This window comes from Leptosomus discolor, chromosome Z, assembly GCF_034619465.1.
Source record: "Leptosomus discolor isolate bLepDis1 chromosome Z, bLepDis1.hap2, whole genome shotgun sequence".
Lineage (NCBI taxonomy): Eukaryota > Metazoa > Chordata > Aves > Leptosomiformes > Leptosomidae > Leptosomus > Leptosomus discolor.
In genome coordinates, this window is record NC_141419.1 from 82,183,514 (window position 1) to 82,207,037 (window position 23,524).

At 59.6% G+C, this 23,524-nt stretch overlaps 2 protein-coding genes across 4 annotated transcripts; one reads left to right on the top strand and one right to left on the bottom strand.

Moving 5' to 3' along the window:
* Positions 1-5,153: 5,153 nt before the first annotated feature.
* LOC104348199 (cyclic AMP-responsive element-binding protein 3-like protein 3) lies at positions 5,154-13,534 on the top strand. The gene is made up of 13 exons (XM_086480165.1): positions 5,154-5,291; positions 5,374-5,644; positions 5,858-5,970; positions 6,187-6,279; positions 6,858-6,964; positions 8,364-8,432; positions 8,588-8,672; positions 8,808-8,889; positions 9,309-9,607; positions 10,352-10,633; positions 11,769-11,831; positions 12,602-12,714; positions 13,441-13,534. Exons 1-13 carry the CDS (start codon positions 5,154-5,156, stop codon positions 13,532-13,534), a joined length of 1,809 nt encoding a protein of 602 aa, XP_086336291.1.
* A 557-nt stretch (positions 13,535-14,091) lies between these two features.
* Positions 14,092-19,077, bottom strand: LOC104354514 (avidin). Of its 3 annotated transcripts, none has more exons than XM_086480209.1 (4): positions 19,006-19,077; positions 14,825-15,035; positions 14,588-14,720; positions 14,092-14,125 (listed from the first exon to the last, which is right to left on the bottom strand). In XM_086480209.1, exons 1-4 carry the CDS (start codon positions 19,075-19,077, stop codon positions 14,092-14,094), a joined length of 450 nt encoding a protein of 149 aa, XP_086336335.1. The 3 variants fall into 3 exon arrangements, with proteins under 3 accessions (XP_086336335.1, XP_009959761.2, XP_009959760.1); XM_009961459.2 differs by lacking the exon at positions 19,006-19,077 and adding an exon at positions 15,576-15,647; XM_009961458.1 differs by lacking the exons at positions 14,092-14,125; positions 14,588-14,720; positions 14,825-15,035 and adding exons at positions 17,227-17,326; positions 17,617-17,737; positions 18,199-18,412.
* Between the last annotated feature and the right edge of the window lie 4,447 nt (positions 19,078-23,524).

The following is a 23,524-nucleotide window of genomic DNA, read 5'->3' on the forward strand; positions in this document are numbered from 1 at the left end:
AAAACATCATGGTGGAGGTCTCTAGGCTCTGCTTAAAGGCAGGGCCAGCGCAGGCAGGGCCAGCCACATGCAGGCAGAGCCCGAGAAACCACGGTGTCATTGCTGGGACCACTGAGAGTGAGTTTTCCGTCACGTGGCATAACTGCTATATTTGTATCGGCTGAGTTCAGCGCTGCAAGAATGGTTACAGAGGAGGGTTTATATCTCAAAAAAAAAAAAATCAACCAAAATTCAATATCAGCCTGCTGGCACACTCATGGTGAGTTTCCAGAACAAGCTGAAAACCTTCAAATGCAAAAATTTTGCCATTTTTAACATGTTCTTTCTAAGGGAGACTCCGGATGAGGTTTGGGTTTGTTGTGTTTTTGTTTTTTTTTTTTTACAGCAATGCCAAATTTCTCTTGGGAAAGGCCCCACTCTGGACCACCCCCGGACTGGAAGGAGGCTGCAGGAAGCTGTATTAGATGCAAACCACCCCACTACTGGGGCTTTCCGCAGGCATGGGGCTGCTGGCCCAGCCACTGCAGCTGCCGGCATAGTCAGGCAGGTACCAGGCCACAGCGACGCCTGCCAGCAGTGGCTTCGCTGGCACATCAGGGTCTGCACAACAGCACAATGAACCAGGTCAAAAATTAACCTGGTAAGAAGCCGGGCCAGGCTCTGGCTGGGTTCTCCAGTATGGGACCAGTATACACAGCCACAGCAGGCAGCTGGGAGCACAGCTTCCCCACGCTGATGGGAAGGCTGAGCCAGCGGCCCTGGACGGTGATGATGCTGCATGCTGCTGAGCCCAGTTCCTCTTTCCCAGCCGTGCGTCCATGTCAGACAGGAAGATGGTTTCTTCCAGATGAGGCTGACCTTGCTCCTGGGGAGCATGAGCAGCCAGTGCACCCAGCCCAGGCCCCATGGCACCCCTGCAACCAGCCGGCTGTTACCCATGGCTGGGGCAGCAGCATCCTCTCGCCCCCACAGGGAAAGCAGCCCCACTCAGTGCGGTAAACTGGGCAGGGGACAGGCAGCGAGGACACAGCCGCAGCCTGCCTGCAAGCTCACCCAGGCTGGGGTGAAGCCACTCTGGACATTAATTGCCAGCATTTCCCACACATCTCCAGGCCCGTCTGCTCCTGTTGGACATCCCCTGCCCTCCAAAGAGAGGGGGCACAAATGGCAGCACCCCCAGGCTGCCCACTGCCAAGGCAGGCACCGAGGTGAGCAAGGGCAGGATTCCCTTTGCAGCCTCTCCCATGTCCTTAGCAAGCCGGCCCTCTGGTGCAGCCCCCCAAAAGCAGTGCTTGGGGCGCAGTGGGCACTCCCATGGCCTCTGGAGACCACCAGGCACCCCATTTGGGCATGCGTGCTTGCCAGGGCAAGAGACTTGCCCACCATCATGCCGCCAGCTAGGCAGAAAGGGGAAAGTGAGAGGAGAGCACAAGTTTCAGGTGGCATCCCTCCATCCAGCAGTCTGCAGAGCTTAGTTCCCAAAAGGAGGGCACCCCTTAGGTCCCTGTTCCCTCTTCCCCAGCTTTCTTGCTGCCCTTCCCCAAATCTGCTGTGAAGCACCACTTTGGGATGCTCCGAGCTCCCATCACAGCCATTTGGTGAGCAAGTTGTGCACTCAGCCAGTGCTCACCACACAACGGTCGCTTGCTTGTTTAGCACTTGGAGGGGTTTCACCCCATGGTCTGCAGGGAGATTTTTGGACCCTTTACCAGGCAATCCGTTGGCTCCGGCAAAGCTAAAGATCCCAAAAATATGTTCCCTCCCCTTCTCAGCAGCGAGGCTCGGGGAGAGAGGAGAAGGGAGTAAACAATTATTGCTACCAAATATGGGTCTAACAGCCAGCGATGAAGCCACGGCAGAAGCATGTAGACATCCTGCCGGCAGATTCAAAGGGCCGAGGAGCTCGAAGGGGCGCAGGCAGGATCCGGCAGGGAGCGGAGCTGGGCAGGGAACAGGCAGAGGATGGGGCAGGGTTTCCCTTGCCTGCTTAGCTGCTCCAGTGGGAGGCATAGTGGGGACCCAGGTTTTTCCCCCCCCAAGGGGGTCAGCCCTGCCCAACAGCACCACCCCAGTGTCGCGTCCCTTCCCGGGGAGGGGGGGGCACAACCAGCTGTCTGTCCCGGGACGATCGGCGGGAGATGCCAGGGCTGACCTCCCCCGGCTACGGCGCGGCCATGGGGAGCGTGTCCTCCGGCGTCCGCACCCAAAACCGCGCCGCGGGCCGAGGACACCCTTCCGACTCGCTTCCCGCCCCCCTCCCCCGCCGGAGTACAGGCAGTGTGGGCAGGAAAGGCAGGGGGAAAGCTCCGCCGACACGCCCGGCCAGGACCAAAGCTCGCTCGCCCCCCCCCGTCCCGGTCGGAAGGCCCGTGGCCGCAGCCAGGCCTCTCCCGTTCAGTCCCCGGGGACGCCCGAGGTGGGGATGCTTGGCCCGGGCCTGGCGAACGGAGACTTCAGGCCGAGGCCTGCAGGGGTGGCGGATATTTTGGGCCAGGGCCGGGATCAAGGGGACCAGGCCCAGCCCTGCCGTGTCTGCCCGTGCTGCCCCGGGGCCCTCCGGGTGGGTGTCGGTGCTTGGGTGCCGCTAGTCTTGGGGACGATGGGGCGCGCCCCAAAAGCAAGCCAAGGCGTGACCGATCCCTCAGAAGCCCCTGGGTCACCGCAGCTCGGGGGAGGTGCCTCGGTGGGAGCAGGGAGGCCCCGGTAACCGGGACGCTACCCCCCCCCCCCCCCCCCGTTAAGCGCGGGGGGCTCCTCCCAGGACATCCGTTTCCGGCAGCCCCCCGGGGAGCCAGGCCGCTGCCGCTCGCGGGAACCCCGTGCCCCGGCCCCCCCTCCCCGGTTACCGGGACCCTGTGTATTCCCCGTCTCCGTACCTGTGCGCGGGCAGGAGCAGCGCGGCGGCCCCGCCGAGCCTGTGCGGAGCGGAGCGGGGCGTCACCGCCCGCTTCCCGCCCCGCCGCCCCCCGCCGCGCATGCGCCGGGGCACCGCACAGCACCGCGGGGCCGTACTCCGCCCCGTCCCCCCCGTCCCCCCCGTCCCCCCCCCCCGCACCCCGAACCCACGCTCGGCGCTACGCGATACCCGGTGCCCGCGCAGACCGAGCACTGCGCCCCGGGGCTAGGCACGGCTCAGCGACCGCGCCCCGGGGCTGTGCTCCGCCTCGGGGCTCACGTCGCCCGCCCGCCCCCGGCTACGGTCGCCGTGGCCGCGCGCCCCCGCCACCCACGCGACCCCGGCCAATGGGCGCCCGCACCGGCGCCGCCGCGTCACCCCCGGGAGGGGCGCGGGGCGTGCTGGGATGTGGGTGACGCCACTGCTGGCGCGTTGGAAGCGGTGGGGCCGGGGGGCGTCGCGCTGAGGTGAGGGGCGGGACGGCATGGGGGGCCCGGGACGCCGGGACCGCCGCCCTCCCCTCGCCCCAGCCGGTGCCGGGGGGCTCTGCGAGGCGGCCGGCGGCGGGGCCGGGCGCGGCCGGTCAGGCAAACTGTCGGCCCCGGGAACTGCCGGGCCGGCGCTGACAGCCCGCCGGTGGGCTACGGCCCTGCGCCGGGCCGAGCTGTCAGGCCCGGGGCTGTGCTGCTCGGGCCCTGCGGGCTGCGGCTGTGCCCCAGGCAGCGGCCCGCTGTGTTTGCCCGTGGGCCGGGCCCGCGGCCGCGGCCGTGAGAGTCTCCTGGACTCCCCGCGGGTGCGTGTCCCGGAGGGGGGAGCGGTTCCTGCCCTGGACGCTCCTGTCACCCTTCCTTATACTTCACTTGCTGCTGTCTCCTCTTGTTCTCGTCCTCCCTTCGCTGTCTGCCCAGTGTGTGCATCCTGGATAGAGAGTCCTCAGCGTCTGTGGAGGCGACAGGCCCTGGCGTTGCCCAGGCTTTGCCCAGCTCCTCTTCCTCTGGCTTGCTTTGCTTTCTGCTGGTGAGACTTTGCTCGCCATGCCGTCTGGCGGGGCAGCCCCGTGCACCCGGCTTCCTGCTCCCAGGCAGCTGGCACAGCAGCCCTATGGCAGGGGTCTGCCCTGGCCTTCTGGTTTTGGGTGGGATTTTTTTCCTGGTTTTTTTTTTTTTTGGACTGTGACACCTGCCAGCTAGATGTGAAAGCTTAACAGTGCTAATGGGGAGGTGTGACGGATGCCCCCGCTCTGAGTGAGGGAGCAGTACTTTGGTTCAGGCATCACCGAGAAGCAGGCCCGACCGATACCAGCCCTGCCGTGCAAACCGCTAGAGGCCGCCTCTTCTCAGGGACCAAGGAGTCTAGGCCATGTCTTATCGGGAGATAACGGCACCAGCCACAGCTGGGACCAGACCGAACTGAAACCTTCACAACTGCGCAAGCATCAAGGCGGGGTTTGACTGCAAGTCTATCTCTTTACGCTATAAATGCCTGTAGCCTCCCGAGCCCACGGAGCTCTCCTGTACGGCAGTGGGCTGCTCAGCGGTGATTTCCCCTTGAGCAGGAACGCCTCTTCAGGGTACCCCTCGAGACCCTTTACTTCGGCATCTGGTATCTACAGCAAGGTAAACGGCATTTTACACTCGACCAAAAAGTATATTCTATGTTAGTGACACCTATATAGATCCAGCCGTAGCTTAATTATTAGAAGTTTAGTAGAGTGTTTGACCATCATCTAAGTCATTGTTTAAATCATCATTTGAATCATTGTCAAATCACTGTTTAGTTACCATTCAATTATTGCTTAACTGGCGTTTGATTACAACTTCGTTTCCATTCAATCATTATTAATTATCATTTAATAATCATTTAATTGTTGATAAAACCCTTTTAGTTAACCCCACTGGCTGCATGCTGGGGGTATGACACCTTCAGGCTTCAGTGGAACAGTGGGATCTTGCATGTTCTCTGTGTCGGAAAGTCTGGGGCCTTTCTACTTCCCCTCTCCTTTCTGCAGCTTATGTGTTCTGGGTGGAGCATGGCTTCTGTGTCTGGATCCCAGTAGTCTGGTGGGAAAACTGGTGTGGTGGGGCCACCAGTGCTGGTATATTATGTTTGTTGGGGAAATACTTGTGGGCTGGTCTTTGCTGCAGGGCCCTGGCAGCTTTTGCTGTTGCACAAGAAGATTTTATCCATAGGGGCTGAGAGATATCTTGAAGAAGTGCTTGGTGCCTCCGCCTGTGCTTGCTTTGGCTATCCTGCTCAGATGTCGTGCCTAGAGGAACTGGCTGCCCTGGCAAATGAGAACCTGCTTGACTTCCTCCTGAAGGATGATGCTTCCTTCTCTGAAACCTTAGGGAAGGAGAATGATCAGCTGGAAGACTGGGACCTGTCAGACCTTCAGGTGGGTTCTTGGTATAGAGTCACTACTGGGTTGTGGTTCAGGAGGTTTGCCTTCCTTCTGAGTAAAAGCTTTTTCTGTGCAGTGCCTGGACAACGACATGGATGAGTTCATCAGCTCCCTGCTGAGCTCCTTTGGAGCTGAACCAGGCATACTGGAGGGTCTGTTGCCTGATTTCAGTGACAGCATCATTTCTGAGGATCAGAATCTGTCTCATATCCCTGACGACTTTTCTGGCAGCCCTCAGAGCTCAGACATTGTGCAGGCTGATCACAACTATTCCCTCCACCAGGACCAGCCTGTGCTGGAAAGCATGAGGTCTGGTATGGCAGAAGGAGATATTTCTTCTGATCTTGGTAAGTGATGTGCGTGGGCTCTTTCTGTCCTGGCTACAGGCAGAAAAGCAGTCCCGCATTGGAGTTTTTTGGGTGGCTGCCAGGCAGCAGTGGAGAGAGACAAGTTTGGTGGCTTTCTGCTGCTGTAAAATTGTTGTTTCCAGCTACTCAAAGCTGGCTGGTCAGGTGCTGCCTCACTGAGGCCCAGTGCTTGACTCTCCTTTCCTTCCCCAGGGACATGGATGGGTTTGGAAGGTGCAAGCAAAGTACTGGAACAGAGCTCCAGTTTTCCCATTGCTGATGATGTGGATGCTGGACCCCAGCTTGTGCCTGAAGCCACTGTGCAGGTACTGACTGCCATGTGTGTGGGCCCCAGCCTTTGCTTCTGCTCACATCTCCCCTTCTTTTCATGGCTTAGCTCCTGTGAGGGCTATCTCTGAGGAAAGCATGATGCTGCTTTGGGAAGCTGATCCCGGTTCTGTGCTTTCTATGTGCCCTTTCTGCCCTGGGGTGGACTCCCTTTACTTTGCATTCTTGGCAGGCCTATTTTTGCTGTTTTCTAGTCCAGCTTCCCAGAGCTGGTCCTGACAGAGGAGGAGAGGCAGCTCCTGGAGGAAGAAGGTGTTTCATTACCAACCTGTCTGCCACTGACCGAAGTGAGTCCTTGCTACAGCCTGTTACTTCCAGACAGACTTGGACTACTTGAATGCTTCAGCCAGAGTAGGGGTTTGAAAATATGGGCTGATGCCTTGATGAGAACATTGGTGTCCAGGTGCTGTGTTCAGGGCAGCGTGTGGTGGGGCTTGGTGTCCTTTTTCTCCTTTTGAGGCCTGGGGGGTGTCCACATGCACACACAGCAGCCTCTGCTTTGCTAATCACATAGATACAAAGAGCAACAAGACCTGGCTGCTGTCTATCTCCCCACTCATGACTGCTTGCAGGAGACAGTTACACCACAAGTGCCTCCAGCCTATTTTTTCTGGCTTGCCTAGTAGCTTGTGAGGTGCATGTTTTTCATCTCCCTTAGGTGTGCCTTTTTTTTGCTACACCAGGGGAGCTGCTGGCTGCATCAGCAGGCCAGAGTTTGCCTTGCAGCTCCTGCAGTTCATTCAGTGGTGTGGGAGGGACAGACGACAAAAGCACGCAGGGCTGAGCAGTGAGATGTATACAGGGTTTGTGAGGGTTGGATTGCCAATGCCCTGATGTTGCTGCTAATGAGAAATGACCCTTGCAGGCTGAAGAGAGACTTCTGAAGAAGGTGCGTCAGAAGATCCAGAACAAACAGTCAGCCCAAGATAGTCATCCCAGGAAGAAGATCTACCTGGATGGCCTGGAAAGCAGGTATGGGCAGACAGCAGTGTCACCCAACACTGAGGGAACAGATAGGTTCTTTTAGGGATCCTTGGCAGAATGATGGCGGCACTAAATCAGAGTTTCAATTAAAGCTTTGTTTTCTTAACATACTATGATTAGTATAGCACAGAATTTATGAGTAGAATGGCACAGGATTTTTGCAAGGAGAATCAATGTAGTACAATCTATAAGCAATCTGTAAATCAGAATCGTAACTTGTATTAGGATCTAGGTGATTAGAAATTCTAAGTTAAGTTGTATTACAATTTCTAATCACCTAGATCCTAATACAATTTATGATTTCTAATCACCTGGACCCCCTGCAGATTGGGTCAGATCTTAATACGTGGTTTGCTGTATCAATATAATGATCATAATCTAGACCTGAAAGTGATATAAAGGAATATGAGTCACTGCCTCCATCATGGGAGGAAGTAGATGATGGTGGAAGTTTCCCTGGCCAAGGGGGGGTCCTGGGTCTCACTGTCCAACAGCAGCTCTGGTCCAACTTCCCCCTTAGGACTTGTAACTGCTTGATTTTATGGACAGTGCTCTGTGTGCTGTTATGCTTCCCTGCTCTGTGACAGGGTTGTGAACAACACTGGGCTGGCTGGGTGCCTGGGACCGTCAAGGCCAGTAAGGAAGGGAGTAACTGGCCTAGCGCCCAGGAACCTTGGGGCTGGTAGGGAGGGGAGGAAGAAATCTGTTTGGTTTGTCTGCTTGGTGCACAGGACCTTCAGGGCCTGATAATGAGGGGTGGGAATGAATATGTGACCCGCTCGGTCACACAGAATGGGTGCTCGCCTCTTTGAATGGCATTAGTTGTGCTAACCACGCTGACAGGGGTCAGGAGCGGGGTATACTGGTCACAAGCAGCTGTGCTGTGCTGCTGCTGGGATCTTACCACCCTGGGCAGAAAGTGAGGCGGACCCTATGAGGCAGCAGCTCTCCTCAGGGGGCTTAGAAGCTCAGGGCATAACCTGCCCTGCTGTCTTACACTTGGGAGTCGGCCCACAGCTTGCTCTATTCAAGCCGAGCACTGGCCTCCCAGGGCCAGCATGTTCTCCACATTAGGCTAGTTTGCAATACAGCCTGACGTTGCACATCTGCAGGGCTGGTGTGCTGCTAGGAGTGAGCATCCTTAGGGATTAGTCTGGTGCTTCTCTGTGGGACTGGGCAGGGCTCACCCCTCCTCAATCCTGGTGTGAGATGCTGCTCTCTGGGCTTTGCTCCAAGTGGTGCCAGGTAGACCCAGGATCAATTTTATCTGCCGCAGCTACCCAGAAGTGGTGGCTGATTACCTGAGGAGAGATTCTGCTGAAGTTCCTGCTGTTGACTAGCAAAACCTCTCTGTTTTTCCTCCATGCTGTTCATCTTTCTTGGGAAGGGTGGCAGACTGCACAGCTCAGAACCACAGACTGGAGAAGAAGGTGCAGCAGCTGCAGAAGAGAAACACGTGAGTTCTTTTTGTTCGACACAGCAGGAGATGTGGTGAAAGCTGTTCCTCTTCTTGAGAGTGTGGCCTGTCCTTGGCTGCAAAAGTGAGAGGAGGGAAGCGTGTAGGTCTAGGTTCAGCTGCTATGTTAACCTGCATTGCCTACCCTCCTGCAGGTCATTGCTGAAGCAGTTGCGGACACTGCAGGCCGTGGTGAGGCAGTCCACCACCAAAACTACCACAGTAAAAACCTGCACCATAGTGAGTGGCTTCAGCCCCAGTGTCTGTGAAGGGGCCTCTGTTGTCCTTATAATTTTGGGAGAGAGGTATTTATTGCAGCCAATGATGCCTATCAACGTCCTTTGCTGAAGTCTGTACTGATCTTTCTGTTTCCAGCTTGTGGTTCTGTCATTCTGCCTTATTCTCTCCCTCAGCATCTGTTCGTTCGGGAACAGAGAGCCACAGCTGGAGCCCAGAGGTGAGTGCCTGGGGACTGAGGCGTGGTTTTGGGTGAAGCGCTGCCCTCTGGGGCAGAGCACCTTCCTCAGAGGCAGCCTGAACTCCAGGGTGCCTCCAGCCCAGCAGCCCCTTGCCTGGGGTGACCACTAGGTTTGGCTTTGCTGTCTTGACCCAGCTCTGGACTCCTGCAGAGGGCCCCTGGGTCCAGGTCCCTGGGCCAGGGGTGGTACAAGAACTAGAGGGAACCAGTCCCCCTTGGAACACAAGCTGTGCTTGTGCCTGGCAGCTGTGCAGCGTCCTCTCCCCACCTCCCCTGGGAGGAGGCAGCCCTAGTTGAAGTTTGTTCCCCTTTCATGGGCTCTGTGGTGGCCCGTGCTTGGAGCAGGGTGCTGAGAGGCTGAGAAAGACAGGGCTGGTCCTGTCCTACCTCTCTTGCAGGACTGTCACAGCAGGCTGGTGAGCTTCCAAACCAAGTAGCACCTGATGTGCAGGAGGATGCTGCGCTGGAGGGGTTCAGCCCAAAGCCTGAGGATCCCTTGCTGTCGTGTGGCCTCAGTCAATCATGGGAAGAGGAGCGGGGTCTGTCCAACCTTGATCCCAGATCTTTCAACAGCAACTCATCCTCCAGCCCTCTGGCATCAGCTGGCTCTGAGCTGGGCCCTCCCCAGCCTCAGGAGCAGTGCTCCCAGAGTGACCCTTTGCAAGCAGTGGTGCTGGCGGAAAGCCACGAGTCAGGAGTAGGTGGAAGACGCTCCCACAGTTGTCATCCAGCACCACCCTACAGATGAGGTGTAACCACCGCTGCCTCCCGATTCTCAGTGTGATGCCAGGCACCCTGCCAGCCAGGCACACACAGAGCTGCGTTAACAGATAGTTGATTAAAGAAATTCACCTGAATACTCTTCCAGTTGCTGGCAGCTCAGAGGGTTTACCAGGGAGGAATTGTTTTATGTTTGGTCTATTCTGATACTCTGGTCTGTATATCTGTAACAAGACTCTGTCTATCTGAGGTGGGGTAGGAAATTCTGGGAACTTTTCTATGGCTGCTGACGTGGCCTGCAGCCTGTGGTACATCCCATAGCTTGCAGGGGTGGGCTGTGGCATGGAGGGTGAAGGTGGTTGGGACTGAGATGCCCATACTCGGTCTGACTGGATGCAGTTGGTGATGGAGGCCACTGCCCTGCTTCTTACCTGCCCAGGTGGAGGTGAACAGGCCGCATCATGCACTTATTACTGTGTTTGGTGGCTGCAAGCACCTGTCCCTTGTCCTCTGCCCTTAATCCTGCAGTGTTGCCTGATTTCTAGGTGTGAGATAGTGAGCTGACTTCAGTGCCCTCACAGGGAGTGGTCATGCCATTGCGACAGACCATGTGTGTCGCCTGTTCCTGCTAGCTTTTGAGCCATGGGCACAGCTCCTGGCCTAACTAGAGAAGGTAATGTGGAGTCCTTCCTGAGCCATGGGTGCTGTTTCCCTTCCGTAGGCATTGAGCCTTTTATCTACCACAGCTCTGCGAGCAGGGCTTCTGGGCCTCTGGGAGAAGACATGCCTCAAACCAGACTGCAGAGGGAGTGTGGAGCAGAGAGCAGCAGAGCTGCTTGCTCTTCTGAAGGCTTTGCGGGCCACAGGACGGTTTCAAAGCTGTGTCCTCATCTGCCCAAGCTTTGCTGTGCTGTGCAGTGATGCAGTCAGCTGGCTCTGGTTGCTCCACAGGGCTGAGCAGAAAGACTTTGAGCTGGTGAGCTGTGTCTTTTCTGGAGTGCAGGTTGGTGTCACCTGTTAAGCATCTTTCTTCATCCTACTTCAGGATGCTTCGTAGACTCATATAGAATAGTTTACACTTAGAGGTCATATAGTCCAAATCCCCTGCAATGACTGTGGACTTCTTCAACTAGATCAGGATAATAATTAGTAATTTCCTTTTTAATAGTAAATAAATAATTGGGATGTGTGACAGTGTCCTTTGTGGTTGTTTTGGTGAGGGGCTGGGCTGCTGGGTGGAGGCCACACCAGGGTCTGGGGAGCACTGTGGGAGGAATCCCAGGGAGGCTGGAGCTTGATCAGTCTCGCAGCCTAACGAAGGGCAACGTGCGCCGCCTTCCCTTCCTGAGGCTGTGGCTGTGCAGAGGGGCTTGTTGAGGTGTGGTGCATGTTTGCAGGGCAGATGCACTGCTCTCACTCCCCTTCAAGGGTTCGAAAACGCTTCTCAACCACTTTTGAAGACAAGTAGATGTGATCACCCAGCACCCACGTGTGACCTGCGCCTACCGAAGCCACCGGTGCCATGGAAATGAGCTGCTTCTCTGGTAGGAAGGGCGAGGGGCCAGTGGCTGCCCCCACCGCTGCTTTCGTAACAGGGAGCTGCACAATCGCAGGAAGCGGAGCAGAGCCAGGGTGGTGCAACAGCCCCGTCCCCTTGGCTGGGTGCTGCGGGGGGGGGGCCCTGCCTGCTGGGTGGTTGCTAAGTCAGGGCAGGGCCCCGGGTTTGGTTGGGATCACTGGGTCCACGGGAGGCATGGGCAGACCCCGAGCTCGGGTGGCAGAGCCCAGCGTGGGGTCTGGGGGGCGCGGGAGCCCAGTGAGGCGAGGGGTGCAGGCGACACCGCCCTTGCGCCCCCCCGGGAAGCCAAGGGTGCTTGTGCAGGTGCCGAGATACCGAACTGAACCTTGTGCCTCTGCTCTGCCCTGGGAGGAGCGACAGCAAGGGGCGGCTCACCCAGGGGCCCTGTCTCGGGCCAGGCAGCAGCAGGCCCGTGCCAGGGCCAGGTCGCAGCTCGGGGGGGCGGGCAGCCCACGAGCGTCCCCAGGGAACCACGGGACCTTTTCCCCAGGAGCTGTGTGTGGCGGCAGGAAGGTCCAGGGCCTCGTCCTCGCTTTCTTCTTGTTTCTTGCGGTTCAAGGCCGGGGTGCGTAACGCCACTGATGTCACCTGGAGTCCCTGGCCCAGCCCTCGTGGGTACGGTGTGAGTCATCCGAAACAAAACACGGTGGTGTGGCCGGCAAAGCAGGGAGCGGCCGCCAGAGCCCGCGTTTGGCCGGGGGCGATGGGGTCGGCACGGAGCTCGGCAGCGGTGTGGCTTGCTTGGCCGAGTGTCGGGAGGGGAGATGGCTCCGGGCGAGCGGGTGGGGAGCCAGGCGAGCGCAGCGGGCTCCTCATGCGTCGCAGCCGAAGACACGCTCCTGCTGCCGGGCGCTGCCTGCCCCAGCCAGCGCAGCCCTTCGTGCGGAAAGCTTACGGCAAGGCTGGGCTATCGCAGAGCCTAGAGCTGGCTCCCGGACTGCACTGGGGACGTGTCTGCACTGGGACTTCTGGTTGCTCCCCGGTCGCGGCCCCCGCTGCCCCAGGGCCGCTATTTTTCGTTGCTTTCTGTGTTCTCGTGCCGGTGCCACGGCGAGCAGCTCTGAGCCAGCCTGCGAGAGGAAGGCATGCCAGCCTGGGCCTCACGCCTCGGGTTAAAGGGCAGCGGTGATACAAATGCCCGGAATGAGTCTTTCGGCTTGCACCTTGTTTCCATCGAGCAGAGGAGCGGGAGACACCTGGTATTTCTGCCACCCTACTCCTTGCTGCAGACCCTCCGTGACATGTTCTTCCCTTGCAGGCTGCAGGGATCAGAGTGCAGGGTGTGTGTGCACGTGTGCTGCTTGCACGCACCCACGGCCCTGCAGTCTGGCTTAGGTCGGTGCTACGGACCCTGCCTGCCCTCCCCGCCTTCTTCCCTCTCTTGTTCCCAAGGTCGACCCCTATCCCATGCATGTCCCAGCAGGTGCCTGCGTCAGCATCACGGGAGCACACCGACAGACCAGAAACATGAACCTTTTAGCTCAAAATATTCTGCTCAGCCCCTGGCAAGTCCCACACAGATGTTGCCAAATGGAAATCCTCTCTTTTTTGTGTGGTGACTCCCCAGGCGTCGGTAGCGCCACCTCCTTTCCACAGTAGCGACATACTGAAAGTCAGGAAAACACGAAATGAAATTTGCCTCCTGTTGCCGAGGAGGGCCTGGGTTGTGTGGCCGGTACAGAACACCTCCTGCTCATGCCTCTAAAGGAATCGGGGTTTTGTTTTTTTTTAAAGGAGTCAGGGTTTCTGGGAGAGCTGGGAATTTCGGTCAGCAGCAGAAGTAAGAGGTACCCTGCTTTTCCAGGGAAACCTCAGCCCCGTGTCAGCATCCATCCTGTTTTTATCCGCTAGCACCAGCTGCTGGAATTTGGTGGAAACAGAAAAACTAGCAGAAATCCGAGCTCCCTGTTAAAAAAGCAGCTGGAAATGCAGCGATGGAGCCCCTGCCTTTCCCCGGCTCCCGAAACCGGGCACCTCAGCGCCGGCGCTGCTGAACCCTCAAGGGAGCCGGTCGCGTCGGGACCGCTTTGGCAAGGGCTCGGAGGCAGAAAAGAACCCAGCCAGTGCCAGGTGCGTCCTTCCCCTCCTCCCTTTCCCTGGCCGTGCAGGGTGCAGCAGGGGCTTGGCTGGAGACCCCCACGTGTGCTTTGCTCAGGGGACACGGACAGACCGAGGGGTCTCTCCTGGGACGGGCTGTCCGGGAGCTTTCCCACCCCTGGGGCGGCTGGCAGCCGGCCACCGCAGCGCATCCGCCGGGGCCGGGAGCGGGAGGCTGCCGGCTCTGCAAAAGCCATTTGCAGCCGCCCTGTGCATTCGGGTGCCTGAGAAACTTCCCCGGCTCTGCTCGCACGGGGGAGGCTCTGCCCGGAGCGTGTGCTGCAGCCCTGGGACGTGCTGCCCACGGCGTCCCACCGAGGCTGGGCCTCATCCCGCTGCCAGGCCGCAGCCCGCTTTGCCCCGCACTGCTGGGGACACTGGGGAGGGATCCCGAGGCAGAAGTCCCTCGCGGCACAGCGGCAGGTTTGCAGGTGCAGCGCTGCTGCACGCTGCCAGGGAGGGGACATGGGACAGCCCCCACCCCCAGGGACCCTGCTGCCCTCCGGTGCTGCGTGAAGCCTCCCCGTGGGAGGGTGGCTGTGGGGCAAGACAAACCCGGTGGGTTTGAGGCAGGGCAGAATGCCGGGCCGAGCACTGCATCCCTCTGGGCACCCTTTATTTTGCACCTGGTGCCCAGCCTTCACGCTGGGCTGAGCTTGCCTGGGAAAGCGTGAACCCGTGGGCGGAGAGCTGCTGAAATGCAGCGCATCAGCACGGGCACAGCCTGGTGCGGGGAAGCGCCGTCTCCTTGCGGTCCTGGGCCTCCCGGATTTCCCAGCTTGCTGTTATTTTATCCGGGTGAACACACTGGTGCCAATCCTGCAGAAAACCCCAGGTCACTGTGTTTCCTCCAGCCAGGGTCACCTATGCTGTGGTGGAGGGTACAGAGAGGAAACCCGAAACCCAAGGGGGGGGCACGCTGTTCCCTGCTGCCTTGCCGGGTGCTGAGTGGAATGCCCTGGGCTCCAACACCCCGTGGAGGAGGCTGCACCGTGTGCTGGTGTGGTGTCCTGCTCTCTCCCTGCTGGGCAGAGCGCAAGGGGAGTCCCTGGGGGGCCCCGCTGGGGCCAGACCCTGTGCTGGGGTCACCCACCCTGGGGCACACCTGGGGTCCAGGGGCTGGCCTGGTGACAGGGGTGCTCCTTAGCCCCTGCTCATCACCACTGACAAACCCATTTCACCCTCCCGGTCCTGCCACGCCTCATCCTGTGGGATTCCTCCCTTCTCCAGGCCGGGGTGCAGGCGAGTTCGGCACAGCAGTGGCCAGGACCGGGTGCTCACCGGGTGGCTTTCCAGTCCTCGGCGGGGCTGTCAGCTGCCTCTCGCAGGAGCCACAGGGCATGCAGGGTCTCCTCGCCCTTGGTGCCCACGTAGCACTGGCCCAGGAAGGCAGTCGTCCGGGCCGCCTCTGAGTCTGGAAGGGTCCGAGGGGGCATGAGTAGGGTGGCGAGGCACAAAGCCACCCTCCTGCGTCCCGCTGGCAGCCCCGCTGCAGGGTGATGGCCCCCTCCTGCCTACCTCGGAGCTGCCATCGCACGGTGAAGGAGAAGATGGGCTGCGAGATGAGCCCTGCGTCCTGCTGGGACCCCTCCAGTGGCGAGGTGAGGATTTCGGAGTCACCGGTGGCAGGCCCCGGCAGGTAGGAACCGGAGAAGCTGCCGTCCTTGCCGAGGACGGACACGACCATCTGGCAGCCGCTGTTGCTCCGCCACGACCCGGAGAGGAGGCACTGCAAGGCCAGTGCCGTGGCTTGGGGTGCCCGTCCGGGCACGGAGGGCGTCCTGCTCCCACCCCACCACCCTGGCCCTGCCCAGGGATGCCTGCAGTGCTGGGGATGCGCCACGGACCCTGCGTAAAGCTGCTGCGACCGGCATCGCCACCTCCTCATGAGCGTCCCGCAGCACTGATTGCCCTCAGCCCAGCCGCTGCTCTGGGCTGTTTGCTGCTGCCACCCGGGGGAGAGCAGGTCCCCCTCTGCGAAAGCAGACGGTGTGCTGCTTTCCCTGCACGTGTGGTGGGAAATGGGGTTTCTCTGGGGCATGGCTCTGTTCGCCTGTCGCTGGAAGGCTTCCGCAGCAAGGAGCATCCTTGCAGGCGCGGTGCCTCCCTCCCAGCTTCTCCACAGCTTCCCTCGGCGCTGCGTAGTGCTGGTCCCACCAGCTCCGTCAGCCCGGCCCCAGCTCCCTGCTGAGCACCACAGCCCCAGCCGCAGCCTTTGGGTTCTAGCAGGGTGCCAGCACCACGTCCCCATCGCCACCCGTCCCTGTACCTTCCTCTCCGCAGGGGTGACACATGCTGCCAGGGCCAGGGCAAGCGCCAGGGCAAAGGCACCGCTCCCCATGGCCACGGGGCTGCGAAGCGCCCTGCACGGCCCGCTGCCGACCCCGTGCCCCAGCCCCCTTTATAGGGCTGTAACCGGAGCCCCACGGGCACCGGGCTGGCACCCAGGCAGGTGGCCAGGTGCCCGGGACAGGCGAGGCGAGGCGAGGAGGTCTGGGTGACCTGGGCAGTGCCGGAGAAGGAACGCGGGGACGAGCACGGCTGTGGAGAGGGGCGGGGGCACGGGCTTTTTTTAATGCCCTTATGGCAGCCTGGAAAGCATCAGCTGCCTTCCTTGGGAATCCATCTCCTGTGCACGCAGGCTGGATTATTATCTGTTCGAACATTTAACCGCCGCCTGATTTGCTGGTGCCGCTGCCCGACCGGGGTGTCAGGGCATCCCCAGCAGCGGCTGCAGCGCTGCACGGGAGGGAAGGCTCGCTCTGCCTTCTGCTTTAGCAGCAATAACATTTCCCCAGCATCTTCAGGATATCAGTTGCTAGTTTTGCTGCTTTTGCTTTTACAAGAGTTAGAGGAAGAAGTAACCACAGAGGAGCACTGGAGTCCAAGCAAGTGTGATTGCTCAACGCAACCAGCGTGCTACCCAGGCTTGTATTTGCACCTCTTCCTCGTATTTGCTGCTCTTAGGGGCTTTGGATGTACAAAACTCAGCCTGCAGTGTCTCTGCCTTCCTGAACTGAGCGGCTTCTCTGCTCGCTGCAGTGCCTGGAGCAGGCACAGGGCTGAGGGCAACTGAAAATTAAGGTGGGATTTAGCTGCGTGAACGCTGAACTTTTTACTTCATTACAACCCTTTTCCTTACAGCACCCCAGTGTGGGGCACAAGATTCGGCAGTGACCTTGGTTTCTACAGGAGCAGTTACAAGCAAGAGCCTTTCTGCATACCTTTGCTTGGCAGTAACTGTAAACATCAAGCGCTGCCACTTCTAGAGGCAGACACTGTCTGGAAAAACACGCCGTTAACTTCAGAAAGTGCAGTCACTTAGAAGGGACTTAGCTGAGAAGTAAAATCACTGAATGGAGAATTGGTTTGGTTCTAGCTCAAACCGGACAGATGGGATGGGATGGGATGGGATGGGATGGGATGGGATGGGATGGGATAGGATGGAGGCTTTAACTGTGTACATTTCACTTTAGGTGCCATCCAGGGCAAAGGAAGCACTTTCCTGACATCTCACATCTACCGGTACCTCTATCACCCAGCTTGATGGAGTCCTGGGACTGGAAAGGCATCTGGTGGGGACGGGTATGAAGGCGCTGCAAGGAAGGTGGCTGGATTCGGGATGCTGATGCCACCTCGGCCACCGTCAGGCAGGTGGGGATTGGTGGCGCAAGGTGGATGTTCAGGTTAGGGTGAGGTGGGAAATGAGCCCAGGGAGCTGGATGGGGGCAACCAGGGAGGGATCCGGATGTTCCTGAGCAGGGGCAGTGGTGAGCCCTCGTCTGAGCTGCCTCAGAAGGGGAGCGAGGGCAGTTTTTAATAAAAGATGACCACAGCTGACACGATTACAAATTTTATTTTTATGTGAGGGGCTGGTTTTGCTTGCCTTGGGCGGCCCAGGCTGCAGCCGGAGCATGCCATCACGGGGCAGGTGGAGACGCATCCTCACAGGATGGGGACAAGCTCGGCAGGATCTTTCCTTCTGGGGGGCGTTTGCGCGTGAAGACGTTTCTGCCCACCCTGTGGGAAGCAGAGAGTTCCTGTGGGTCGACCCGCAGACACCACCTGCTCAGGCCTGCCAGTGCCGGCAGGTGACAGGAGTGTCCCTGCATGCCCCCCAGCTTGCCTCGAGCAGCTGCTGGATGCCCCTGGCCAGGGCAAGCCCCTTGCCAGAAGGCACTCACATCCCTACTGCAAACCCAAGCTGGGGAGCTCCCAGGGGTGTCCCCTTGCCCAGGGGGATGCTTGTCCTCAGGGGTCCTGGGGACAGTCCCTCTGGGGGGCCGCTCCCCCACACATCCCCGCACTACCTCGTGGCTTTCCAGTCCTCCTTGAGGGACCCGACGGCTTCACGCAGCAGCCACATGGTGGTCAACATCTCCTTCCCACCCGCGTCCACGAAGCATTGCCCCGCAAAGGCGGTGGTGGCATCTGGGGGAAGCACTTGTTGGGGGGTCGATGGGGACAGCACCCACACTTGCTGGCTGCTTCCCCCTCCCCAGGGTCCTCCCAGCTGCCGTGATCCCTGCTGCGATGGCCGCACACCCCCCCAACCCATGCTGGGGGGGCCTGCCCTTCCCCAGCGGCTCCTTCGGGCAAGGCAGGCTCTGCAGCACCACGTCCTCCCTGCCCTGACGGGGTCCAGACCCACCACGGTCAGCCCTGGGCTGCCGGGCAGGGATGGGTGCAAAGATGCTGGGTGAGGAGGGGCTGCCCTGTGAGAGCCCAGCGGTGCCCGTTAGCCCCACGCTGGGCAGGCGCCGCTGCCTCCCTCTGCTTAGCTGCACCAAAGCATCACCCAGCAGACTTCCCAGCAGAGGAAAAAACCTGCCGGCCGCCGGCATGGCTCCCGGTGCCCCCACGGTGCCATCCCCAGGTTTCCCAGCACTTACTGGAGAACTTGTCCCAGCGCACAGTGAAGGCGAAGGTGGGCCAGCCCCCCTCACTGGGCTGCTGCTGGGCACCCTTCAAGGGGGAGGCGCGGGCACAGCCACCGGCGAGGGTGACCCGGGTGAGGTATTTCCCCTGGAAGGCGCCGTCGTCCCTCACTGCCGAAATCTCCATCAGCGAGTCCTGCTCATTCCTCCACAGCCCGCTGAGCTGGCACTGAAGGGACATGGCCACAGGCCCTCTGCCCCTGTGTGTGGCACAGAGCGAGACCCCACCCCTCCCACTGCCCTGCAGCTGGAGCCGCAAGCCTTGCTGTGAGTGGAACTGCAGGGCACGGCTGTCCCTGCCCCCAGCTTGGGGAAATGCTCCCCCGGGCGCTGCTGGCACGACCCAGCCTGTCAGCACGCGTGGTACACCCAGGCACAGACCCCATGGGAGGGGATGCCCCGTGCATGGTGCCCTCATGCACACCCCATGAAGGTGCCCCTGAGCACAGACCTCATGGGAAGCGGTGTCCCGCGCGTGTTGCCCCAGACACGTATCCCACGGGAGGGGGTACCCCATGCATGGTGCTCCTGGGCACAGACCCTTTGGGAGGAAATGCCCTGTGCATGGTGCCCCTGTGGGAGCAAAGGTGGTACCAGGTGGCTGGAGGTGACCCAGAGGTAGCCTGCCCATTGCCTGGACTAGGTGCTTGCAAAGTTCTGCTTGTCCCAGCCTAAGAAAGCGTTTAAGAGAGAACCCCTGGCTGCCCAGATTGCATCCCAGTGCCATGTCTGCTGTGTCCCCATCGTCACCCGTCCCCATACCTTCCTTTCCACAGGGGTGACACACGCTGCCAGGGCCAGGGTGAGGACCAGGGCAAAGGCACCGCTCCCCATGGCTGCAGGGCAGCGAAGCTCCCGGCACGGCTCCCTCCTCTCCCTACACCCTGGCCCCATTTATAGGGCTGTAACTGGAGCCCTGTGGGCACCGGGCTGGCAGCCACGGGGCGCGTGGCTGGGTGGCAGGGTGCCCGGGACAGGCGAGGCGAGGAGGTCTGCGTGACCTGGGCAGCGCTGGAGGAACGCGGGGAAGAGCACGGCTGCGGAGAGAGGTGGGGGTGTAGGGATGGTTTGCACATCCACTAACCAAGAGGCTCCGCCAGCCCATTCCTTGCTCTGTGACAGAGCCCTTGGACTGGGCACAGCCTGGCACTGTCCCACTGCCACCGTCCCAGTGCTGACATCCCAAGACGGTGCTGCAGCAAGCGCAGCCCAACCAGTTCTTCTCCGCTGCACTGAAGGGTGGTGTGTCTGCCCACAGGCGTTCTTCCTCGTGGCCCTCCCTCCTGCATTACAAATTTCTGCTGCTGTTTCTAAGCTGTTTTTTCTCTTGGCTGTGATGGGCTTTCCCTGGGTCTGGGAGCTGTGACGGTCACTGCAGCAGGAGCTCTGGGGCACCGATGAACAGATCTCTCTTGTAAGCGCAGAAGGGCTTTTCCGGAAGATATATAGATATTAAAATTTTCTTGTCCCTGTGGGAGGGGATGCCCATGCACAGACCCCAGGAGAGGCGATGCTGCTTGCATGGTGCTTTGAGGCTGGGCAGGGCACAGCGCCACAGCAGAGCCCTGTCTGAGCCCTCCCAAGGGGTCCCTAATGGTATGAGACTGTACGGAGGATGCGCAGGTGGCCAGGGGTCCTTGGTTTGCCCTGTTCTAGCACCGGGACAAGGCACAGCCACCTCCTCCACGACATCTCTCCGACCAGGTGAACATGTCGCTGTCGACACTGCAGGGGAAGACAGAGCCGGCACCTGGCTGCATCCAGGTCCGGAGGGACCTCTCCGGCCCCTGCATCTGCTTTGAGAATCCTCCAGAGACACATCCTCCCTGGGCTTGAAGACACCAGGAGGGCCACTCTCCTCCTCCCTGGGGAGCAGGATCCAGCAACGCTCCTGTGAAAATGGCACTTTGTTTTTAATTAAAAAATGACAGTAGCTGCCTTCAGCTTCCGTCCCAGGGACTTGCTCCAGAAGCCCTTGGGGTCCCAGTGCTGCTCTCCCTTGCTTGCTGCCCAGCTGGACCCCAGCACCAGCACCCACCCTCAGGGTGCAGCCCTGCGGAGAAAGGCTGGGCTTGTAAGGTTCAACTTAAGCAAAGTAAAGCAACGGGTTTATCATGCCCTGGATGGAGCAAGGACGAGAGCTGAGAAACTTGCTCATCTGGCAAAAACCAGCAAAAGGATAAGAATGCTGGTATCTGCTTCTCCCTTCTACAAACCTTGACAGGGGAGATAACAGCTGAAAGACGGAGCCTTGCGGTGGCAAGACGGCTAAAGAGCGAGGGACAAAGCAGAAAAACAGTTTCAGCACAAAACTCTGAAGGCTATGATGCCCAGGAGTGAAACCTTTGCTTAATTATCTAGAAAATTAGTATTACAGCTAACACCCCTGCTTAATTCTAAACATATATGACTACGTCACTCAACTCTCTGCCTAAACCATGCTGTATGTAGCCTGTGGGAGGGGAAACAAAGAATTCGAGAATAAAAAGAGGAGAATAAGGGGTAAAAATTGGGAGAAAGGGACTGAAGATCTAGAAGAGACAGTCGACGGGCTGTGCTCCTCTTCCTCCACCCAAGACGGGGCCGCCTTCTTGGTAAGAACTGCGCCTTCGCCCCTGGTGAAGAATACCCGGGAAAACTCGGCCAGCATTGCTCTGGGGTATCAGCGTTACTGCAGTAAGTGCGTGTGTCAACGGCAATTCCGCACTTGGAACGTCTGTCGCCTCCATAAGTTCCCTGTACTTGCAGCTTTGCGGGACTGTGTCAGTGACAGTCCCCGGGAGGGCTCTGACAGGCAAACGTCACACGAAGACCCCTCACACAGAGCAGGGATGGAGAAGTGCCCTGCAGCCCTGCTCTGCCCGCGGGTCACTCGCTGGATTTCCAGTCATCCTTCCAGGCATCCATCGTGCATGATCCACATGGTCCTCAGTATTTCCCCCCTGTCATCATCCTCGAAGCACTGGCCCATGGAGGCGGAGTCTGCAGCCCGGGAAGGGGTGAGAGGTGGGAGAGGGTGCTGGGGTAGGGTTTTCTCTCTTAGGCAGACAGCTCGCCAGTTTGTGAGAGAGAAAGGCTGCTCGTCGGTGGGTGACGTTTCCCTCCCCAGCCCCCTGTCCTGCTGGACCTGGGGCACGGTGTTAGACAGGCGTGGGATATGCAGAGCGTGGAGGGGTTGAGCCCAGCTGAGCCTGCACCCGGCTCTGCTCCACCTCGTCCTGCGCAGGACCTGTCTGGACAAGAGCCGGAGGTGGGGACCAGGAGGTGCCATCAGCCATGGAGCTCTGGCGTTTGGGAAGGGCGAGCACTGGGACACCACAGAAGGGCAGGAGCCCATCAAGGACACCACAAGGAAGGCTGGGGAGCTCTGGGGACACTGTGGAGATGGAGGAGCATTTGGGACAACAAAGGAGAATGCAGGGGACTAAGGATAGTGCAGGGAAGGGCAGAAGAGCATCAGGATGCCACAGGGAGGGCAGGGGAGCTCTGGGGACATGACAGGGAAGCTGGGAAAGGAGAAGCACCTGAAAAGCTCTAGTTGACAGTGAAGCTGAAGGTGGGCTGGCTCTTCTGTGCAGTGCTGGGACCCCAGCAGCAATGACACCCAGATCTCGTTTGGGGGGGCAGCCACGGCTGTGTGGTAGGAGCCGGCAAAGTCACCTTTCCCGTTCATGGCCGCAATGGTCATGTTAGAGCCCAGATCATTGACCAGCGCCTGGTCAGAACGCTCCAGAGCGGAGGGGACTCAGCAGCAGTTTCGTGGCACAGCCCACGCGTGGGCAGGGGGGCAGGACCAGGCAGCCCTGGGAGCTGCACAGGGGAAGCTGGACAAGCCGCAGGTCCCCCGTCCACCCAAAGGGATGTGCTACCAAGTGTGATGAGCTCAGCTGTGGGGTGGAGAGGCGGATTATATCTGGCAGGGTGCTGAGGTTCCCAGCCAGCCCCAGCAGGGGCTGGGGGCCTGGACGAGGAGTTCCTCCGTCCTCCCCGGATGATGGTTCGTGCTCAGCAAGGTGGCAGGCAGAGCTGGGCCAAGAGAGAAGCGGAGGAGCAGAGCAGGGTGTACAGTTCCAAACAGGGGGCTGGCAGGAGCTGTAGGACTTCATTGGAAAGTGAAGTTACAGGCTTGAAAATCCCATTTATTCTTATGTTGCCGCTGCAGTGTGGCTGGGTGCCAGGCAAAGCCCATCACACACCCAAGCCAACCAGCCACCGAGTCCCTGCGTGACCTGGGAACTGCCCAGCTCCATCTCCTGAGGAGGCACAGCAGCTGGACTGAGACAGATGTTGCGCACTGAGATGCTCAGTGTCGGCTCCTTTGTAAACAGTCGACAGGAGCAGTCCCTGCAGCAATGGTCGCGCAGGGCAGTCTTCTGCAGGTGGTTGAGACACGTAAGTGCTGGAGGACCCCTGCAACGGAGACTCCTTCTCCACTCTGACCGTGACCAGCTGTTTGAGGGATGTGATCCCCTACGTGAGCATGACCCCACGCCAAGATCCCAAGAAATTGGGGGTTTTTTTTGTGACCCATGCACTGTGCGTGAGCAGCTGCGTACACGGACGCGGCAGCGGCGAGAGCGCGAGGAGCCTCCTGCCGCCTCGGGCTCCCCGTGGCCCGGCAGGCATTCACGGCGTGTGAATGACCAGGACCAAGGCTGGCCATGCAGCAGCAAGGGCCGGGTTTCCACCCAGCAGGGGGCCTGCAGTGGGGCTGAAGGGGACCCCGCTGCTCACCTTTGCTGTGCCCATCAGCCCGAGCGGGAAGGAGGTCGATAGTGCCGGGTTTGCGGCTCAGAGAGGCAGAGCAGACACGAGCTGTGTGCAAAGCACTGCGAGCAGGTCTTGCAGCTGGGTAAAACCCAGTGCTGATGCATGCCCAGCGCCCACGGGGAAGCACCCTCAGGCGCAGCCCCCCGCAGATGCCTGCGGCCACCCCTGGCACACCGTGTCCTCTCACCTGCCGCCCCACAACCAAGACGCTGGACGTGTCACCGCCTCGCTGGGTGACCTCATATGGGGACCGGCCTTGCCAACAGCTCTGCCAGCCCACGCCGCAGGCACTTCTCCCCGGCAGCGCGGCTGCCTGCAGGGTTTGCAGACTGCTCAAACCGTGGTCAGCACCGCCGCCTTGCTGCAGCTCCCCGCCACTGCTGCACAGCCCCCGGGGAGCCCTGCCCCAGCGAAATGTTGACAGGTGGCAGTAATAAAGGCATAGAGGTCCTCTGCTCAGAAAGGCTGTAAGGGAACTGAAACAGCTGGAGAAATTCCAGGGAGGCCCTGA